The sequence below is a fragment of the Scyliorhinus canicula genome, chromosome 16, assembly GCF_902713615.1.
Source record: "Scyliorhinus canicula chromosome 16, sScyCan1.1, whole genome shotgun sequence".
Classification (NCBI taxonomy): domain Eukaryota; kingdom Metazoa; phylum Chordata; class Chondrichthyes; order Carcharhiniformes; family Scyliorhinidae; genus Scyliorhinus; species Scyliorhinus canicula.
In genome coordinates, this window is record NC_052161.1 from 120,629,051 (window position 1) to 120,645,765 (window position 16,715).

The following is a 16,715-nucleotide window of genomic DNA, read 5'->3' on the forward strand; positions in this document are numbered from 1 at the left end:
ACTAAAAAGTTACATTGTTTTACCTTGACCCGTTACGCAATTTCATTGGTTTAGTGAAAAGAAAGCGGGAAAAATCCATAAATAAGCCGCGTCGTTGTATAAGCCGCGAGGTTCGAAACGTGTGAAATAAGTCGCGGCTTATAGTCCGGAAAGTACAGTTTTATTTAGTAGCTTCCACTGTAAATGTGAACATAGGAATTTATACCAATCTGCCTGTGAAACAAGGACACCAATATATTCTCATTCTACGACATTCATCTTGTTTCAGCTGAATCCTCCCATGTGTAATGCAATAGATGATTCAAGCACTAGCAAATGTGTAAATGGTCAATCAGTCTTGGTTTTTATTCTCCAATGGAGATAGATTTGAAACAAATATAATTTTACAATTTCAGTAATAGCTTTGATTCTGTTTACAGTTTGTGTTGACAGTTCAACTCTCCAACAGTTGTGAGATTGGAGTAACTAAAAAAGTCCTCACAGTTCAATCTCATTTCTCTTGCTGGTGTCTCTGTCCTAGGCTAGTCCTCTACCTCATTCCTTATCACAGAACATATAACAGCCATCTGTATCTGTAAAATAATTTCCCACTGCAGCTTAGCAATTGCTGGCAGACATAATCATTTACCTGAATAATTTCATCCATATCCAGACACACTAATAGTTAACTTTGTCAAACCTGTCCCACCTCCACGTCACTGTGCGTGTGGAGTTTGCACATTCTCCCCGTGTCTGCGCGGGTCTCACCCCCAGAAACCCAAAGATGTGCATGATAGGTGAAATGGCCATGCTAGATTGGCCCTTAATTGGAAACAAATTAGTACTCTAAATTTACAAAAAAAAACTTTGTCTAACCTGGTTCGAAGAATGGATGGTGATTATTAAATTCATTATTTCAGTGTGTTAATTTTAAGAAGCCTTCCTTATCTTGGTCTGTCCTAACGAAAATAATTTGGACAATCGTGTGCTATCAGATTCCAAGCTTCATTAAAGGCCTCAACCACAGCTGGGGCAAGTGGCCCTTCCTCAGACGCAGCCAGGTTCTGTTGAAGTTGCTCCATCGTTGACATCCCAATTATAACTCCATCACCAAGGTCCCCCTGCAGAAAACAAGCAAGACATCAGCTGTTGTACTTATTGTAGGTGAATAATCCGATCTCGAGGAATAGTGGTGAATGTGTAGGCTGGGGTTTATCCGAAAGGAGATGGTGGAGAATGAGTAGGCTGAGGATTATCTAACAATGTAGAATGAGATGGCTAAGCTCCACCCTGTAAACGATTCTCAAACTGCTCAGTGGAAATTGTTGCCGCACTGTGTTTCCACCGGGCCAAGTTATCATCTTGATGGGTTGTCATTTATGACATGAATAACTACATTTTGAAATCGGCCATACCCGGAGTTTGGAGTGATGATACATCCATCTTAGTGCTGCTGCTGTCAGGCTTGGCTTCTCGGAAGTATAAGTTGCATCGATTGCTTTCTTCACCAGATCTAAAGCTCTGAAATGATGCTCTTTCCAATACCTGAACCATTGCAAGAAAATAAGTTTACAGTGAGAATAACAGAGAATGCGAAGTTTCAAAATCACTGGAAATCAGTCGGGAATTCAGATGTCAAATATCTCATTACTGCAATAGGGGAGGGTTGGAATGTGAAGCCGAAGCCATGGACAGCTGGTAAACTCACCTGTTTCTGTACGCCTCAGCCCAGTTGTTTCCAAAGAAACGGCCGGTGGGCTGTTTCTCATTCTTGTCTTCAAACTGATATTTCCCGGTCAGTAGCCCACCTGCACCAATGAGGCACACAGAATATAAACTGTTCCTCAGGACAAATTCAGTAAACTTCTAGCTTATATTCTGACATTCATCCATTTCTGGGACTATACTATACCTGCAAGTGGGTTGTAGGCATAAAATCTCATCCCAAAATGCCGGAGACAGGGTAAGAGTTCTGTCTCCGCTTGCCGTGTGGTGGCATTGTACATTCCCTACAAACAGAAGTAAATTATTCCAGAGAAAGTTGTCTATATGTGGAAAACACATCTAACTGGAAAAATGGGCATTTGCTACGACACGTGGCTCTTGGATATTTAGCTTTGTAATCAACAAATGGCAACCATATAGTGCCTTTTACAACCACCAGGCATCTCAAAGTGACATACTTGTCAATCCCTATTGGCCTTGAGAAGATGGTGAGCCACTTCTTGCACCGCTGCACTCCATTTTGTGTCAGTACACCAACAGTGCTGATAGCACTATGGACATCAATAAAATGCTTCAAGGCACAATACCTGACACTGAGTCACACGAGGTGGTGTTAGGGGGCGGTACCAAAAACCTTGGACAAAGAGGTAGCTATTAAGAAACATCTTAAAGGAGGAAAGAGAGGTAAAGAGGATGCCCAGGAAACTAGAATTGGGAGGTACTGTAAATATCTTGTGTGTGTGTGTGTGTGTGGGGGGGAAGAGAGAGAAAGGATGAGATTACAGAGATGTCGAGGGCGACGCCATATAAAATATTGTTAGCAAGAATGAGAATTTGAAAATTGAGGCAAAGCTGCACCAGAAGCCAATGTAGGTCAGTGGGCAGAGAGGTGATGGGTGAATGGAACTTGATGTGAGTTAGGGAACAGGCAGCAGATTTTTGGATAGGCCGGATTGGTGACATGGAAACATACGCATTGTAAGAAAACAGAAGTAACCTCCTAATTAATCCACAAATACATATCAGGAAAAATATTAGATGAGCACAATAGTTAAAAGAGAATCTCCAGCAAGTTGGATGTTGCCAATCCTTAACATACCTGATAGACTGTCGGAAGGACCCAGTTTTTATATTTACAGATTGAATACACCTCTGCCACTTCCCATGATGCATAGTTTGAGAGACCAAACTCTTTAAATTTCCCCTATAAAGAAATCCACATTAAAACATTCTGCTTTTTACAAGTTATTTCACAGTAGCAAGATCAGCAAACACCAACTGCATCATTAATGGAAACCCTGCCCTCACCACAAAATAAAGCCATGCAAAGCTGTAGCATCAGATCATCTCAGAAATTGCTCAAAGTGTTTTCTATGATATATATCACTCTAAAGAGCACGACTGTTTTATACCTTTTGTTACAAGACCCAATGACATAAATCCTTTACTGGCGTTTGAAGGAATGTTGGCCATGACTCAAGCAGATCTCCCTGCTCCGCATCATAAATCGTGACTTGGGCAACACGGTAGCACAAGTGGATAGCATTGTGGCTTCACAGCGCCAGGGTCCCAGGTTCAATTCCCTGCTGGGTCACTGTCTGTGAGGAGTCTGCACGTTCTCCCCGTGTCTGCGTGGGTTTCCTCCAGGTGCTCCGGATTCCTCCCACAGTCCAAAGACGTGCAGGTTAGGTGGATTGGCCATGATAAATTGCCCTTAGTGATCAAAAAAGGTTAGAAGGGGTTATTGGGATAGGGTGGAAGTGAGGGCTTAAATGGGTTGGTGCAGACCCGATGGGCCGAATGGCCTCCTTCTGCACTGTATGTTCTATGTGATGGGATCTTTAACATCTGCTGAGTAAGAAAGTTAGGATGAGGAGCTAACCTATCTAAGGGTAGCACTTCCAAGTATCTTGCACTCTCTCATACTGCACTGTTCAATATGCTATGGCAAAATTAATCAGCTAGTGCTTTCATTAAGATGGCAGACATGACAAACCAATCAGCTGTCATTCTCCAACCGAGTACTCCTAGACTGCTCTGCATGCCCACAGCCTCAGCATTATATTCTAATATCCACATTATACTTGTTGGTGAAGTTCCTGACAGGCAGCCAACGTTTCTTCAACTGGTGTCTCATGGTCTGGAGCGTGGAGGTAGAGGATCTCAACACTCTCTCTTTGCAGACGTTCCAACGATGTATTCAACTGGCATCGGACACTCTCCGCTTTCAATGTCTTCCCATCCCATGGGTTCACTTTGGTTGTGATCTTTACTTTAATATACAGAAAGAAATCGGAATCAGTGCAAAATCAAGAAAGAACACGATACACGGGAAAATGAGAGCTGACGTCACTGGCGTCACATACAAAATTCTGAAGGGCGTTGGCAGGAGAGGCAGGTTAGCTCAATGCAAATTCGTGGAATAGTATTTATTATCTGTTGACTCAGCACTCTACAGCCTTCGGGACTCAACATCCAGATCAACAATTTTACATCATAATCCCTGCCTTCATCTTGTTCTGTTTTCCCCCATTTTTTGATTTGCTGGGTTGTCTTGTCCAGTTTCTTTATTTCCCGTCTTGTTATATACAGATGGCTGCTTTACAGCCACTCAAATGGACACAAACATTATATTTGTACATTAGCACTCTTTGAGTTGCATCATGAAATATTTTGTTACTTAATCTCTCCATCCTCAGAGACCTTCACTTTATACTTTCTGCCTCTCCCCATCCCTACACTTTTATCTTTCTTCAGTTCTAATGAAAGGTAATCTCTTTTTTTTTAAATTTAGGGTACCCAATTCATTTTTTCCAATTAAGGGGCAATTTTAGCGTGACCAATGCACCTAACCTGCAGATCTTTTTCAGGCTGTGCAGAGACATGGGGAGAATGTGCAAACTTCTCACGGGAGGTGAGCAGGGGCCGGGATCGAAACCCGGTTCTTGACTTGCCGTGAGGCAGAAGTGCTAACCACTGTGCCACCGTGCTGCCCTGAATGAAAGGTAATCTCTACTGCAATATTAACTGTTTCTTGTCCCACTGTTGCTGCCTCACCGGAGTATTTCCAGCATTTGTTTGTATTTAGTTCTGATATGGTGTGTGTCCAGAACCAGGGGTAACAGTCTGAAGATATGGAGTAGACAATTTAGGACAGAGATGGAGAAAATTCTTCAGCCAGAGTGGTGAGCCTGTGGAATTTGTTACAACAGGAAGTAGTTGAATCCAAAACATTGTATGTTTTCAAGAAGCAGTTGGATATTGCACTTAAGAGTGAAGGAGATCAAAGGATATGATCATGATAAGTTAGACTATTATGTGTACGCTGAAACCTAACATCAAATTGATTAGCTTTTGGGCAGCACGGTAGCATAGTGGTTAGCGCAGTTGCTTCACAGCTCCAGGGTCCCAGGTTCAATTCCCAGCTTGTGTCACTGTCTGTGTGGAGTCTGCACGTTCTCCCCGTGTGTGCATGGGTTTTCTCCGGGTGGTCCGGTTTCCTCCCACAGTCCAAAGATGTGCAGGTTAGGTGAATTGGCCATTCTAAATTGTCCTTAGTGTGTAAAGGTTAGGTTGGGTTAAGGGGATAGGGTAGAGGTGTGAGGCTTAAGTAGGGTGCTCTTTCCAAGGGCAGGTGCAGACTCGATGGGCACTGTAAATTCTATGATCATCTATGATGATATGGGGAAAGCGGGATTATGCTTTTGAGTTGCATGATCAGAATGGCTGAGCTTGCTTGAAGGGCCGAATGGCCTCCACCTGCTGCTATTTTTTCTGTGTTTCAATGTTTCCACCGGCTGCAGCATCTGGAACTCAGGGATTGATCATTGAGCACTGAGATGTGGGTGCTCTTTCGTTGAGAGTATTTAAAGTTGTGACAGACACATTTGGGGTCTGAGAAAATGAAGGGATAATGGGGTTTGAGGTGGAAGATCACCCATGATCAGCAGGTAGTCTGAGCGGAATAATTTACTCGGGCACCCCAGGGCCCGGACTGACCTTTCTGTCCCAGTCCCATCGAGCCCAGGATCTGCTCCGAGCGCCCCTCTGCGTACATGAACGCGCAGTCCAGCTCGTCGTGCCCACGTTCCATGAACGCGCACACCATTGCCGCGCATTGTTTGGCCTCCACGCGTCGTCCAAATTCCATGGTTCCGAGAACGGTTCGGGGCCGCGACGATGCAGAAGTGGACATGATGCGATAAACGAGAGGCTGCCACACTGACACAGGGCTCAAAGCGACAGCGAGACCCAACCTGGCGTCCAGGGCACGCCCCAAACCACGCCCACCTAAGTGCACGCACCAAACCCCGCCCACCGGAGGGCACGCCCCAAACCCCGCCCACCGGAGGGCACGCCCCAAGCCCCGCCCATCCGAGGTCACGTCTCCAAGCCCCGCCCACTCCATGAACGTCACCAAACCCGGCCCACACCATGAAGGCTGCCCACTGCAGGGCGTGTTCCCCAACCCCATAATGTCAGAGATGGCACTTGGGCCGCAGGGGATCAAAGGCTATGGAGGAAGACGGGATTAGGCTATTGACGTGTCGATCAGCCATGATCATAAATAGTGTGGAGCAGGGCCTAATGGCCTCCTCCTGCTCCTATATTGTTTCTAACCGTGCCCACTCCAGAGCACGTCCACAAACTCCATCCACTCCCAGGTACTTGTCAATTCTAAACCAGTGATGCAAATGACATTGAATATCAACTACTCATGGTTCTCAGAAATGGTAATTGCCAGTCCCATGTGAAGCAAAATATTTTTTCACAGAATAATACTGCAGAAGAGGACCGTTGGCCCATCGAGTCTGCACCTACACAAGAAAAACACCTGACCTGCCGACCTAATCCCACTTGCCAGCACCTAGAGAGTGGTGAGCCTGTGGAATTGGCCCATAGCCTTGAATGGTATCATCATAATCTTTATTATTGTCACAAGTTGGCTTACATTAACAGTGCAATGAAGTTACTGTGAAAATTGCCTGGTAGCCACATTCTGGAGCCTGTTCGTGTACACTGAGGGAGAATTCAGTATGTCCAATTCACCTAACAGCACGTCTTTCAGGATTTTTAGGAGTAAGCGGCGACACCCAAAGGAAACCCAACCAGATACGGATAGAACATGCAGACTCCGTACAGACAGTGACCCAAGCCGGGAACCTATCCTGGGACCCTGGTGCTGTGAAGCAACAGTGCTAACCTCTGTGCTACTGTGATGTGCCATGTGCTCATCCAGGTACCGTTTTTAAAAAAAAGTTTTTATTCTCCATTGTCACATTGTCCTCCAAAATTCCCACCCCACCCCCAAACTGTAAACGGTAACAAATACAAAGTCAATCCCCTGAACAATAACAACAATCCCATCCTCCCACCACCCCAAACAACGGCCCACCTGTCAATATATGCATCCAATAAAACAAACCCTCCCACGGTGGAAACAAAAAAGCAAAGGAGAAAAAAGGAAAGGAGACCGGGACCGCCCATGGTCACCTTAGAGTCCACCCCCCCCCCCCCCCCCCCGGCCCCTGGTCACCCTAGAATCCACCCCCCACACTCAAAGCCGTACAACCTCCGAAAGAGTACCGTATGTGATACCCGAGAATTGTAAAACCCCCCCCTCCAACTCCTCCCGGCCACTGCCTCTTGTAACACTCCTTCCCCCAATCTCAGTTCCTTCCCCCCAACTTTCCACTCCAGCTAGACCACCCTGACCCTGTTCTGCCAGGCTCTGATGGCCGCAGCCCCTCCCCCCCACCTCAGTCCCGTTCACTGGCCTGTTTAAACCGGGCAGCGCAGAGGCCCCCGCCCGGGTCCCTTTCCCCCTTGCCCAGGCCAAGGAAAGCCCAGAAATCCCCTTTTAGCACGCACACCCCGCATATCCACCTACACCCCAAAGAGCCCTCGCTTCGAGTGCAAATCCCATCCCTTCCCTTGTCCAAATATGTACACCATTGGCTCCTCTAGCTCATACACCCGGACGCAGTGAAACAAAAAAGAGACAAAAAAATAAGAAAAAAATACAGTCCTGAGGTTACATCGGCACATGGCCATTTCTCAATTTCTCAGTTCTGCCACAGTCCTTCTGCCTTCGCAAACTCCTCTGCTGCCTCCGCCGTTCCAAAATAAAAGTCCTTGAGCTTATAAATCACCCTCAGCTTCGCTGGATATACAATACCACACTGCACCTTGCTGATGTACAGTGCCCTCTTCACCCGGTTGAAAGCAGCCCGCCTCCTCGCCAGCTCCACCGTAAAGTCCTGGTATACACATATACCAGCTCCAGCCCACTGCACCACCCGCTTCAGCTTGGCCCAGCACAGGACCTTCTCTTTCACACAGTACCTACGGAAGCACAAAGTCACTACTCTTGGTGACTCACCCGCCTTTGGTACAGGCCTCCCCGACCGATGAGCCCGATCCAGTTCATATCGGGAGAGATCCTCCCCCTGCCCCAATAGCTTCGCCAGCATAGTGGCAAAATACTCTGTCGGCCTCGTCCCTTCAACTCCTTCGGGCAGCCCCACAATCCTCAAATTCTGTCGCCTGGACCTGTTTTCCAGGTCTTCCAATTTTCCTTGCAGATCCTTGTTCACCTCCATCGCCTTCCGCATCTCCTTCCCCATCGAGGTAAGTTGATCACTGTGCTGCGCCACCGACTCCTCCACTACCTTCAGCGCCTCCCCTTGCGCCCGCATCTCCGCCGTTGCACTCGCCACCGCCATCGTCATCGGGGAAATCGCCTCCTCCACCAGCACACTCAAAACCTCCCTCATCTCCTTCCTCATCGCCTCCAGGTGTTTTGTAAACTGCCTTTCGAATTCTGCAGCCATTACCTTAGTTATTTCTTCAGCCTTCAGCACCGCGGTCTCCCCTGATGCTCCAGCCTCCTTTTTCCCTGGTTAACTCGCGGTGACCTCTCCTCTCCCCAACGGACCCTCAGCTGTTCTTTTATCTGCCGTTTTCTTGCTGATCCTGGACATCTTCTTCTACTGTCCCTCCTCCGTGCCTTCCTCCTCCTTTGACGCCTCCGTGGACCCTGGGACCGGGCTTAAAGCCCCGAAAATGCCGTCCCCGATCGGAAGCCCTCCGTTGCACGCATCCAGGTACCTTGTAAAGGATATGAGGCGACAGCAGCTCCCTATCCATGCCCCTCATAAACTTGTACATCTCGATTAGGTCAATTGGACATTCTGAATTCTCCCTCTGTGTACCCAAACAGGCACCGGAGTGTGCCGACTAGAGAATTTTCACAGTAACTTCATTGCATTGTTGATGTAAGCCTACTTGTGACACTAATAAAGATTATCATCATGTCGCCTCTGCTCCAGCTGAAACAACCCAAGCCCATCCAAAGTCTATGTAATCCTCCAGTACAATCACATGCTTCTTATAATGTGGAGACCAGAATTGCAAACAGTACTCCAGTTGTGGCCTCACCAAAATTCTATACAATTCCAACAAGACCTCTCTGCTTTTATAATCTATGCTTCAATTGATAAAGGCAAATGTCCCTTGTGCCTTAACCCAATTAACCTGCCATTCAGCCGACAGAGGTCCACAGACAAACATGCCAAGGTCCCTTTGTTTCTTGGAACTTCCCAATTTCAGGCCATTCATTGAATATTTCCTTGTCCATTACTCATTCCAAAGTGTATCACCTCACACTTTTCAGGGTTAAATTCCATCTGCCACTTTCTGCCCATTTGACCATCGCATCAATATCTTCCTGTAACCCAAGACACTCAACCTCACTGTTAACCACCTGGCAAATCTTTGTGTCAACCCTGAACCTCCTGATCCTACCCCCACATTGTAATTTAGGGTACCCAGCACAGATCCCTGTGGTACACTACTGGCCACTAGCTTCCAGTCACTAAAGCAGAGTGTGTCACCCTTTGTCTCCTACACCTAAGCCAATTCTGAATCCACCTTATCAACTTACCCTGTATTCCACATGCATTTGTCTTCTTTATAAGTCTCCCATTTCGGACCATGTCAAAGGCTTTGCAGAAATCCACATAGGCTACATCAACTACACTGACCTCATCTACACACCCGGTCACATGATCAAAAAAAATAAAGTCAAATTTGTGAGGCATGACCTCCCTCTGACAAAGCTCTGCTGACTATTCCTGGATCTTTTTGATAGTCATCAGTCCAAGCCTAGAATTGTGATTGGAGTTGAAGACTGTAATTATCAGCAGACAGCTTAATTTCTGCAATAATATGATGAAGCAATTTGCATATATGTAATAGCGTTCATTTACTTAAAACATCCCTGGGAACCATTCTCAAACAAATCTTCACACCAAACATAAAATGCTGAATAAACTCAGGTCTGGCAGCCTCTGGAGAGGGGAACAGAATTAACATTTTAAGTCTATGACTCTTCAGAGCTGAAGATGGGCAGAAACGTGATAGATTCTATAGTTGAAGAAGGGGTTGGAGAAGGTGGAGGAGAATACAAGTTCAGGGAGCTTAGGTGAGACTGAGGAGAGTTTCAGGAAATATTAATAGGTGGTAGAACAAGCAGTTTTAAGAAGCATTTTAAAGGACAGGGAGGTACAGATGCTGAAAAGTTTAAAATCGGGTACACAAGAAGCCAGAGTTGGAGGAGAATAAAGATCCGAGTTGGGCTGGAGATGGTAAAGAGGGAATTTGAAAGTGACGATGAGATTTTAAAATCCAGGGGATACCGGTTAATGTATGTATGCAACTGGATGGAAAGTCATTGAAATAGCTGAAGACCTGTACATCCCTAAAGAATAAATATTCCATGTATACAGTCAAGCAACACCAACAATATGGAGGTAAGATACAAGAAAAACGATCAAGCAAACGAGAGAAATATAGAAAGCAACAGAAGAAAATAAGAGCTTCAAAATTGTAACACAAAAGAAAACTTGTAAAGAGTGTAAAAGGGGGCAGCACGGTGGCACCATGGTTGGCACTGCTGTCTCACGGCGCCAAGGTCCCAGGTTCGATCCTGGCTCTGCCCGTTTGAAGTTTGCACCCTCTCCCCGTGTTTGTGTGGATTTCGCACCCACAACCCAAAGCTGTGCAGGCTAGGTGGATTGGCCATGCTTATTTGCCCCTTAATTGGAAGAAATGAATTGGGTACTCTAAATTAAAATTTATTAAAAAAGAGTGTAAAAGGCTAATAGTAATAGTAGTCTTGGCAAATATTAAGAGAGCAGCAATGCCCATTATACCATTATAGACAGGCAAAGGGAAACAAAATAAATAACAGGAGGAAGTTATGGATTCAGTGCAAGTCACACTGTTGCAATGGAGATAAAGAAATTTAAACTAAATTAATCCCTAAGGCATGATTGTTTTAAGTCCATTGAAGTAAAAGGTGAGGAAATGGAATAATCTTTCAAAGTTCTTTGGCTATGGAAATAGCTGTTAGATTGAAAATATGGTTCTCACTAGATTATGTGAGAGAGAAGCCAAGAGTTCAGTCCTGTCAGTTTAAAGTCAGTTGTGGGAAGGTATTAGAATCGGTCATTGGGACAGGTTGCCAAAGAACTTTGTTTTCTAATTGTCCATGGGATGTGGGCGTCGCTGGCTGGGTCAGCATTTATTTCATCACTGATGGCATTTAAGAATCAACCTCATTGCTGTGGGTCTGGAGTCACATCTAGGCCAGACAGGAATAACAGATTTCCTTCCCCAAAGGACATTAGTGAACCAGATGGGTTTTTACGACAGTCGACAATGGTTTCATGGTGACCTTTAGACTTTTAATTCCAGGTTTTTATTGAATTCAAATTTCACCATCTGCTATGGCGGGATTCAAACCTGGGCCCCAGAGCAGGACTCTGGGTCTCTGGATTACTAGCCCAGTGACAATACCACTACGCCACTGGAGCTGAGCAGAAAGCCAATAAAGATTTGTTAAGGACATGTCATGTGAGACTAATTTACTTGAATGCTTTGAGAGGAGGTTGCTTACAAAGGTAGGTAAAGGAATCAACAAATATTAATCAAATGAACTACCAGAAAGCATTTGCTGATGTTGACAGAAAGTACATCAAAACTGCAAATGCACAATATTGGGTTGGATATTGAAGACAATGGGGATAAAGTACTCAGGTTGGCAGGAGTGACATGTGTAGGGATGTTATGGAGCCTCAGTTTGGTTGAAGAAAGAATTATATATGCAATGTGACACCAGGTTAGCAGAAACTGTTAAGTAATCCAGATAGGACTAGAAAATTGCAGAGAGAAACAGGAAGTTTGAGTAGGTAGTACTGTAGCAAATTAATTCAATGTGGGCAAGTAAAACTCACCCACTTTGAACTCAAAGTATTTTCTAGGGACCATTCTATGAAATTCTCTCCATTGTGATTCAAGATTCTTATGATCCAATTCTTTGACTAAGCTTTTTAAAAATAAATTTAGAGTACCCAATTCTCTTTTTCCCAAATAACGGGCAGTTTAGCGTAGCCAATCCACCTAGCCTGCACATCTTTGGGTTGTTGGGGTTGAGACCCACGCAAACATGGGGAGAATGTGCAAACTCCACTCGGACAGTGACCTTGAGCTGGGATCGAACCCGGGTCGTCAGTGCCGTGAGGCAGCATTGCGAAACACTGCGCCACCATTTGGTCTAAGCTTTTGATCATCCCTCCTAACATCTCGTTCTCTAGTTAAACATCTTTGTGCCTTATTATACTTCTGTGAAACACCTTGGGCAAATTCCCTACACCAAGAGAAAGAAGAAAGTGAACTTGGAAATGTGATTTTTAAAAAGCTGTTGACAAATTTCACACAATATCCTTTTGACAGTTTAGTATTTATTTAAACACTTTGTCTACATTTTAGAAAAAGTACAAAGAAAAAAACCCCACAAATGTCACATAAATTTCTGTTTCTAATTTATAAAATATCTTTTACTCAGCCAGTTTCTTTCATCTAGCAATGCAGTTGAAACCAAAGTTTCATCCCTCTCCAGGATACTGCAACCAGTCTCTGGTAAGGTAGGACAGATTTGCTCCCTCCTGTCTGATGAAGGCCATAATCTCGCACACTGGTGACTAATTCCATATTATGGAAGCAGGGAGAAAACCACTGGGATGGCTGCAGAATCTAGATTACAAGTCTTGTGCATTTGTACAATGCTGTATAATTGCTTTCCAGTCTGTTCAGAGAAAGTCTGACCACTAAGTTAAAAAGCGATGCCTAATCATGCAGGAGATAAGCTATTTCAAAGCCCAACCTAGAACCATAAAATTTCACCAAATTTCATCTCATCCTCAATGCATGTAGCACAATGCAATGTGCATGGTCAAACCACAAATTATCTCGACAGTACAAAAGGGTTAAAACCCATAGATGCCAATTCTCTGGATTTGATCCCTGCTCATGTTTCACATTAACACAAGTTTTGAAAGTTCTCTTATACCCCACCAGTCAGTTCAATGATTAAACATGTCCAGTATCTTGGGATCTGTTTGATTTGGTAATGTGGCTACTGGAATTGAAGTGCAATCAGGAGATTTTCTGAGCTCTCTCCTCAACATACAACTGCATCTATAAAAAAAGTTTTTAAAACATGAATCAACTGCAAATCTCTGTGCATATAGTGGAAAGCAACACTGCTGAATACATCAGTCTATAAAGAGTTACTGTTATCATTTTCTTCTGATATAATATCAGCAGCAGCAGCAGTCACAATAAACTGGGGTAATTCTACAATCCCATGCATCTGGCATCCAATGGTTTCAGGTCATAGAAAACAAATTAGAATGGATGATCTTTCATGTGGTATTTTCATAGAATTTACAGAATGTACAGTGAAAAGGAGGCCATTTGGCCCATCGAGTCTGCACCTGCCCTTGAAAAGAGCACCCTACCGAAGCCCACACCTCCACCCTATTCCCGTAACCCAGTGACCCCACCTACTGTAAATAGGCAATCAGCGAGGTTGCCCTCCTTCAATATTCTAATGCTCAGAGTCGCCAGGTATCAAATGATACCACCACAAGGTTCAACCGGCTATCGAGCAAAGAGCCAAACACCAGTTAGTTAGTTTAAGGTCAAGGGTACTTTATTTACACACACAATTAATCATGCAACATAAACACTACTAGTTAAACTACATCTATCGACTGAGACAACCTGTATTTAACTTCAGGCATCCGACTTAGGTCAGAGGAACAGCGGCCGTTGTTCGATTCTGGATCTATCGGGTCTGTAGAAGTAACTGCTGCTCAGCTGGGCTCATCCGTCTGGTAGCGGGCGTTGGACTTGCTTCTGGTGGTGCTGCGATTGGAGATGGTCGTTGCCGGGGCGCCAGGTCCTAAAGAGGACAAACACATGGTGAACTCTCTTCTTATGCTTGGGGGTTTTCGCTCTCTTTTGGGCGGTTCTTCAGTTTGGACCCCACTAATTGGGTGATCCCTGATCACTATGTTCGATTCGAACCAATAAATGGGCGGGTGCCTGGATGATTGGGCATGTCCCAAAAGGTCACAGACCCTGTTGTTTATGCTTCCCTAGTACAGGGAGTGGCGGCGAAATGTCTGGGACTGTACCAGTCGCTCAAGTACCAGTCCTTGGTCTGGCGGAGATGGGCCATCAAATGCTAATCGGTCCATCAAACGCTAATCGGTCGGGGTTTTGATACCGTCTGGATTCCTCACTCGCAAATATACATTTCAGGCTCTGAGCCTGCCTGAATCTCGCATTGTCCATTTTACCCGCTCTGCTTTGCAAGCTTCGCTGTTCCTGGTTGTAAGTGGCCATCCCAGATGGCTACGCTCCGTCCTCTTGATCCTCAACGCTAAGCATGAAGGATCACACTACTGGATCTTCTTCTGTTCTCTGACATGCCAGGTACCCTCAATCAAGGACAGGTTCTACCCTACTCTGTCCTATGGGTCTAAATATTTACCTAAATTTCCCTCATACAACACATATTCTAAAAATTCCTAAGGGGCCATTTAACATTTAAACCTACATTTCAGTCCCCTTACACAAAAGAGGGGGGACCTCTAACTGTCTCTAACTAGACTACACTCATGCTGCTATCTAATAATCAAAGAACTTATCTTACAATACAAATAACCAATAGCAGCATCACATTCCTACTTATCACTTAATGCCGATGTACAAAGAAAGTAACTTTATTAAAGAAACAACAACTGTGGAATTTATTAGGGAGGAAGGGTTCAGAAAGAGTGTGGGGTTTGCTGGAGTCTGAGGAAAGGGGCTCTAAGTGTGTATACTGGAGGGCGGGAGGCTCTCCTTCTCCATTTCCAAAGTCTGATTGTCTGGATGACGCTGCAGAGTATAGCTATCACCAGTAGGGCTTCTGCTGTGTAGGACAGGGAGTACCATTTTATGATATTCTCACACCATGTGGGGGTATCAGTGGCTGTGTGTATGTGTGGCGTCGTGTCCAGGCTGGGGGTGTTGTGTTGGGTAGTGGTGTTCAGGGCCTGTGTGGTGAGGGAGGTAGAGGTGGGTAACGCGCACAACTGTATTGTTCCAGCGACGATCATGATGCAGATCATCAGGTTCATCTTCATCTTGTCTGTACTTCTCTCCGTTTTCAGGTATCTCCGTATCTTCCTGGGGGGTACAAGTATAATACATGTTATTATCTTGTTGCTTAATATCTCGTTTGTCTGTCTGTTTCTCCTCAACGTCAATTTCCCATTTAGAATCGTCACCATATGTGACTCCCTCATTTTTATTTTAAACCAACCAATTTGGAGACAAGGCATCTGGAAAAAATTCTGTCACAGTGCGAGCACTCTCGCAGCCTGTGTTCGATGGGCTGTGTGGGCGGACCATTTCTCTGTCCTCTGCAAACTCGTTTCGACCAAGTGATTCGTAAATGTAAATAGCAGGTGGGGGGATAGCAACCAAAGGGTCGCCGGAAAGGGGACAAAATTTGTGGCAAAAGTGCATTCTTTAAACCACAGTTGTAAAAAGAACAGCAAAAGAGTTTCAAAAAGAATTATTCGAATGGGGTGCGTATGATCCGTGGCAGGGCAAGAATGGGTGGAATCCCCGGGTAGGGCGATGATCAGTGCCGTTGCTCCACTACCCAAGCTTGGCTGACCAAATGTATAGGAGGTCCTCAGGCAGAGCAGTGATCAGTGCCGTTACTCCACTGCCTGAGTGACCTTCCAAGAACGGTAAAAATTTGAGGATATATGGGCTCCAGCAAACTCGTTTCTTTAACTGCCACGTGGCGTCAGAAGAGTAGTCATTACTGTATCAAGAAATTATTCGTGAGGCTGACACACAAAATCGTACAAGTGACAACGCACAACATTAAAACTAAAGAAGAAGAGCGGGCAGGTTCCATCAGAGTACAGGACACCATAAATCTCCTTTCTCTCATCATCTGGACACCTCAAGATTCCATTCCAAAAAGGGTCTCAAAGGAGTTACCATGGTGGGAGTCAGACTCGGAGTCATCACCATCTCCCGGGTGCCAAACTCGTGCCTGGAGTTTTAGTGCCAATGCGGCATGTGCTGATGTGGGGTCCATCTTGTCATTCCGTGTCAGACGACAGACGACAGGAATTATTGCGGTGCCAGTGTTTCGTATTCTGTAGAGCGGTTGGGGCAATGGGGGTGTCACTATCGCGGGTGGTGGGTCAGGTTCCGGTAACAGCAAATAATTTGTCTCTAAGGGGCTGAACATATCGTGGTCGGTGTCTCTGGGGCTGTAGTGACTGGGGCCTAGTCTGTGTTTCCAGTGTTTGGGTCACTCAGGGGCGTCAGTTGTGCTGTCGCTGTCGCTAGCAGCCGAATCGAGTGTTAGGGTGAAATTTGACTCTGGAGGCGGGGTCACTGTCGTGTCTGTGGACTTGCTGTCGCTGCTGGGGGAGGGCGGGATTGGGTTGTCAGTGGGCGGGACTCCGTTGTCTGCCATTGCCAATGAGAGGTGGTGTGAGTGGCTGCACTGTGTTCCATAAACCTTAAGCTGGTTTACATGGAACCATCCTGACTTTCCATTAGGCTATGTGATTTTATAAACTGAG

General features: G+C 45.3%; 1 protein-coding gene across 1 annotated transcript; it reads right to left on the reverse strand.

Annotated features, from left to right (window-relative positions):
- Window positions 1-320: 320 nt before the first annotated feature.
- On the reverse strand, window positions 321-5,995 carry LOC119979463 (aflatoxin B1 aldehyde reductase member 2-like). The gene is made up of 7 exons (XM_038821717.1): window positions 5,704-5,995; window positions 3,789-3,976; window positions 2,804-2,908; window positions 1,892-1,988; window positions 1,688-1,787; window positions 1,395-1,524; window positions 321-1,100 (listed from the first exon to the last, which is right to left on the reverse strand). The coding sequence occupies exons 1-7, from the start codon at window positions 5,897-5,899 to the stop codon at window positions 939-941; spliced, it is 978 nt and encodes a 325-aa protein (XP_038677645.1). The 5' UTR covers window positions 5,900-5,995; the 3' UTR covers window positions 321-938.
- Between the last annotated feature and the right edge of the window lie 10,720 nt (window positions 5,996-16,715).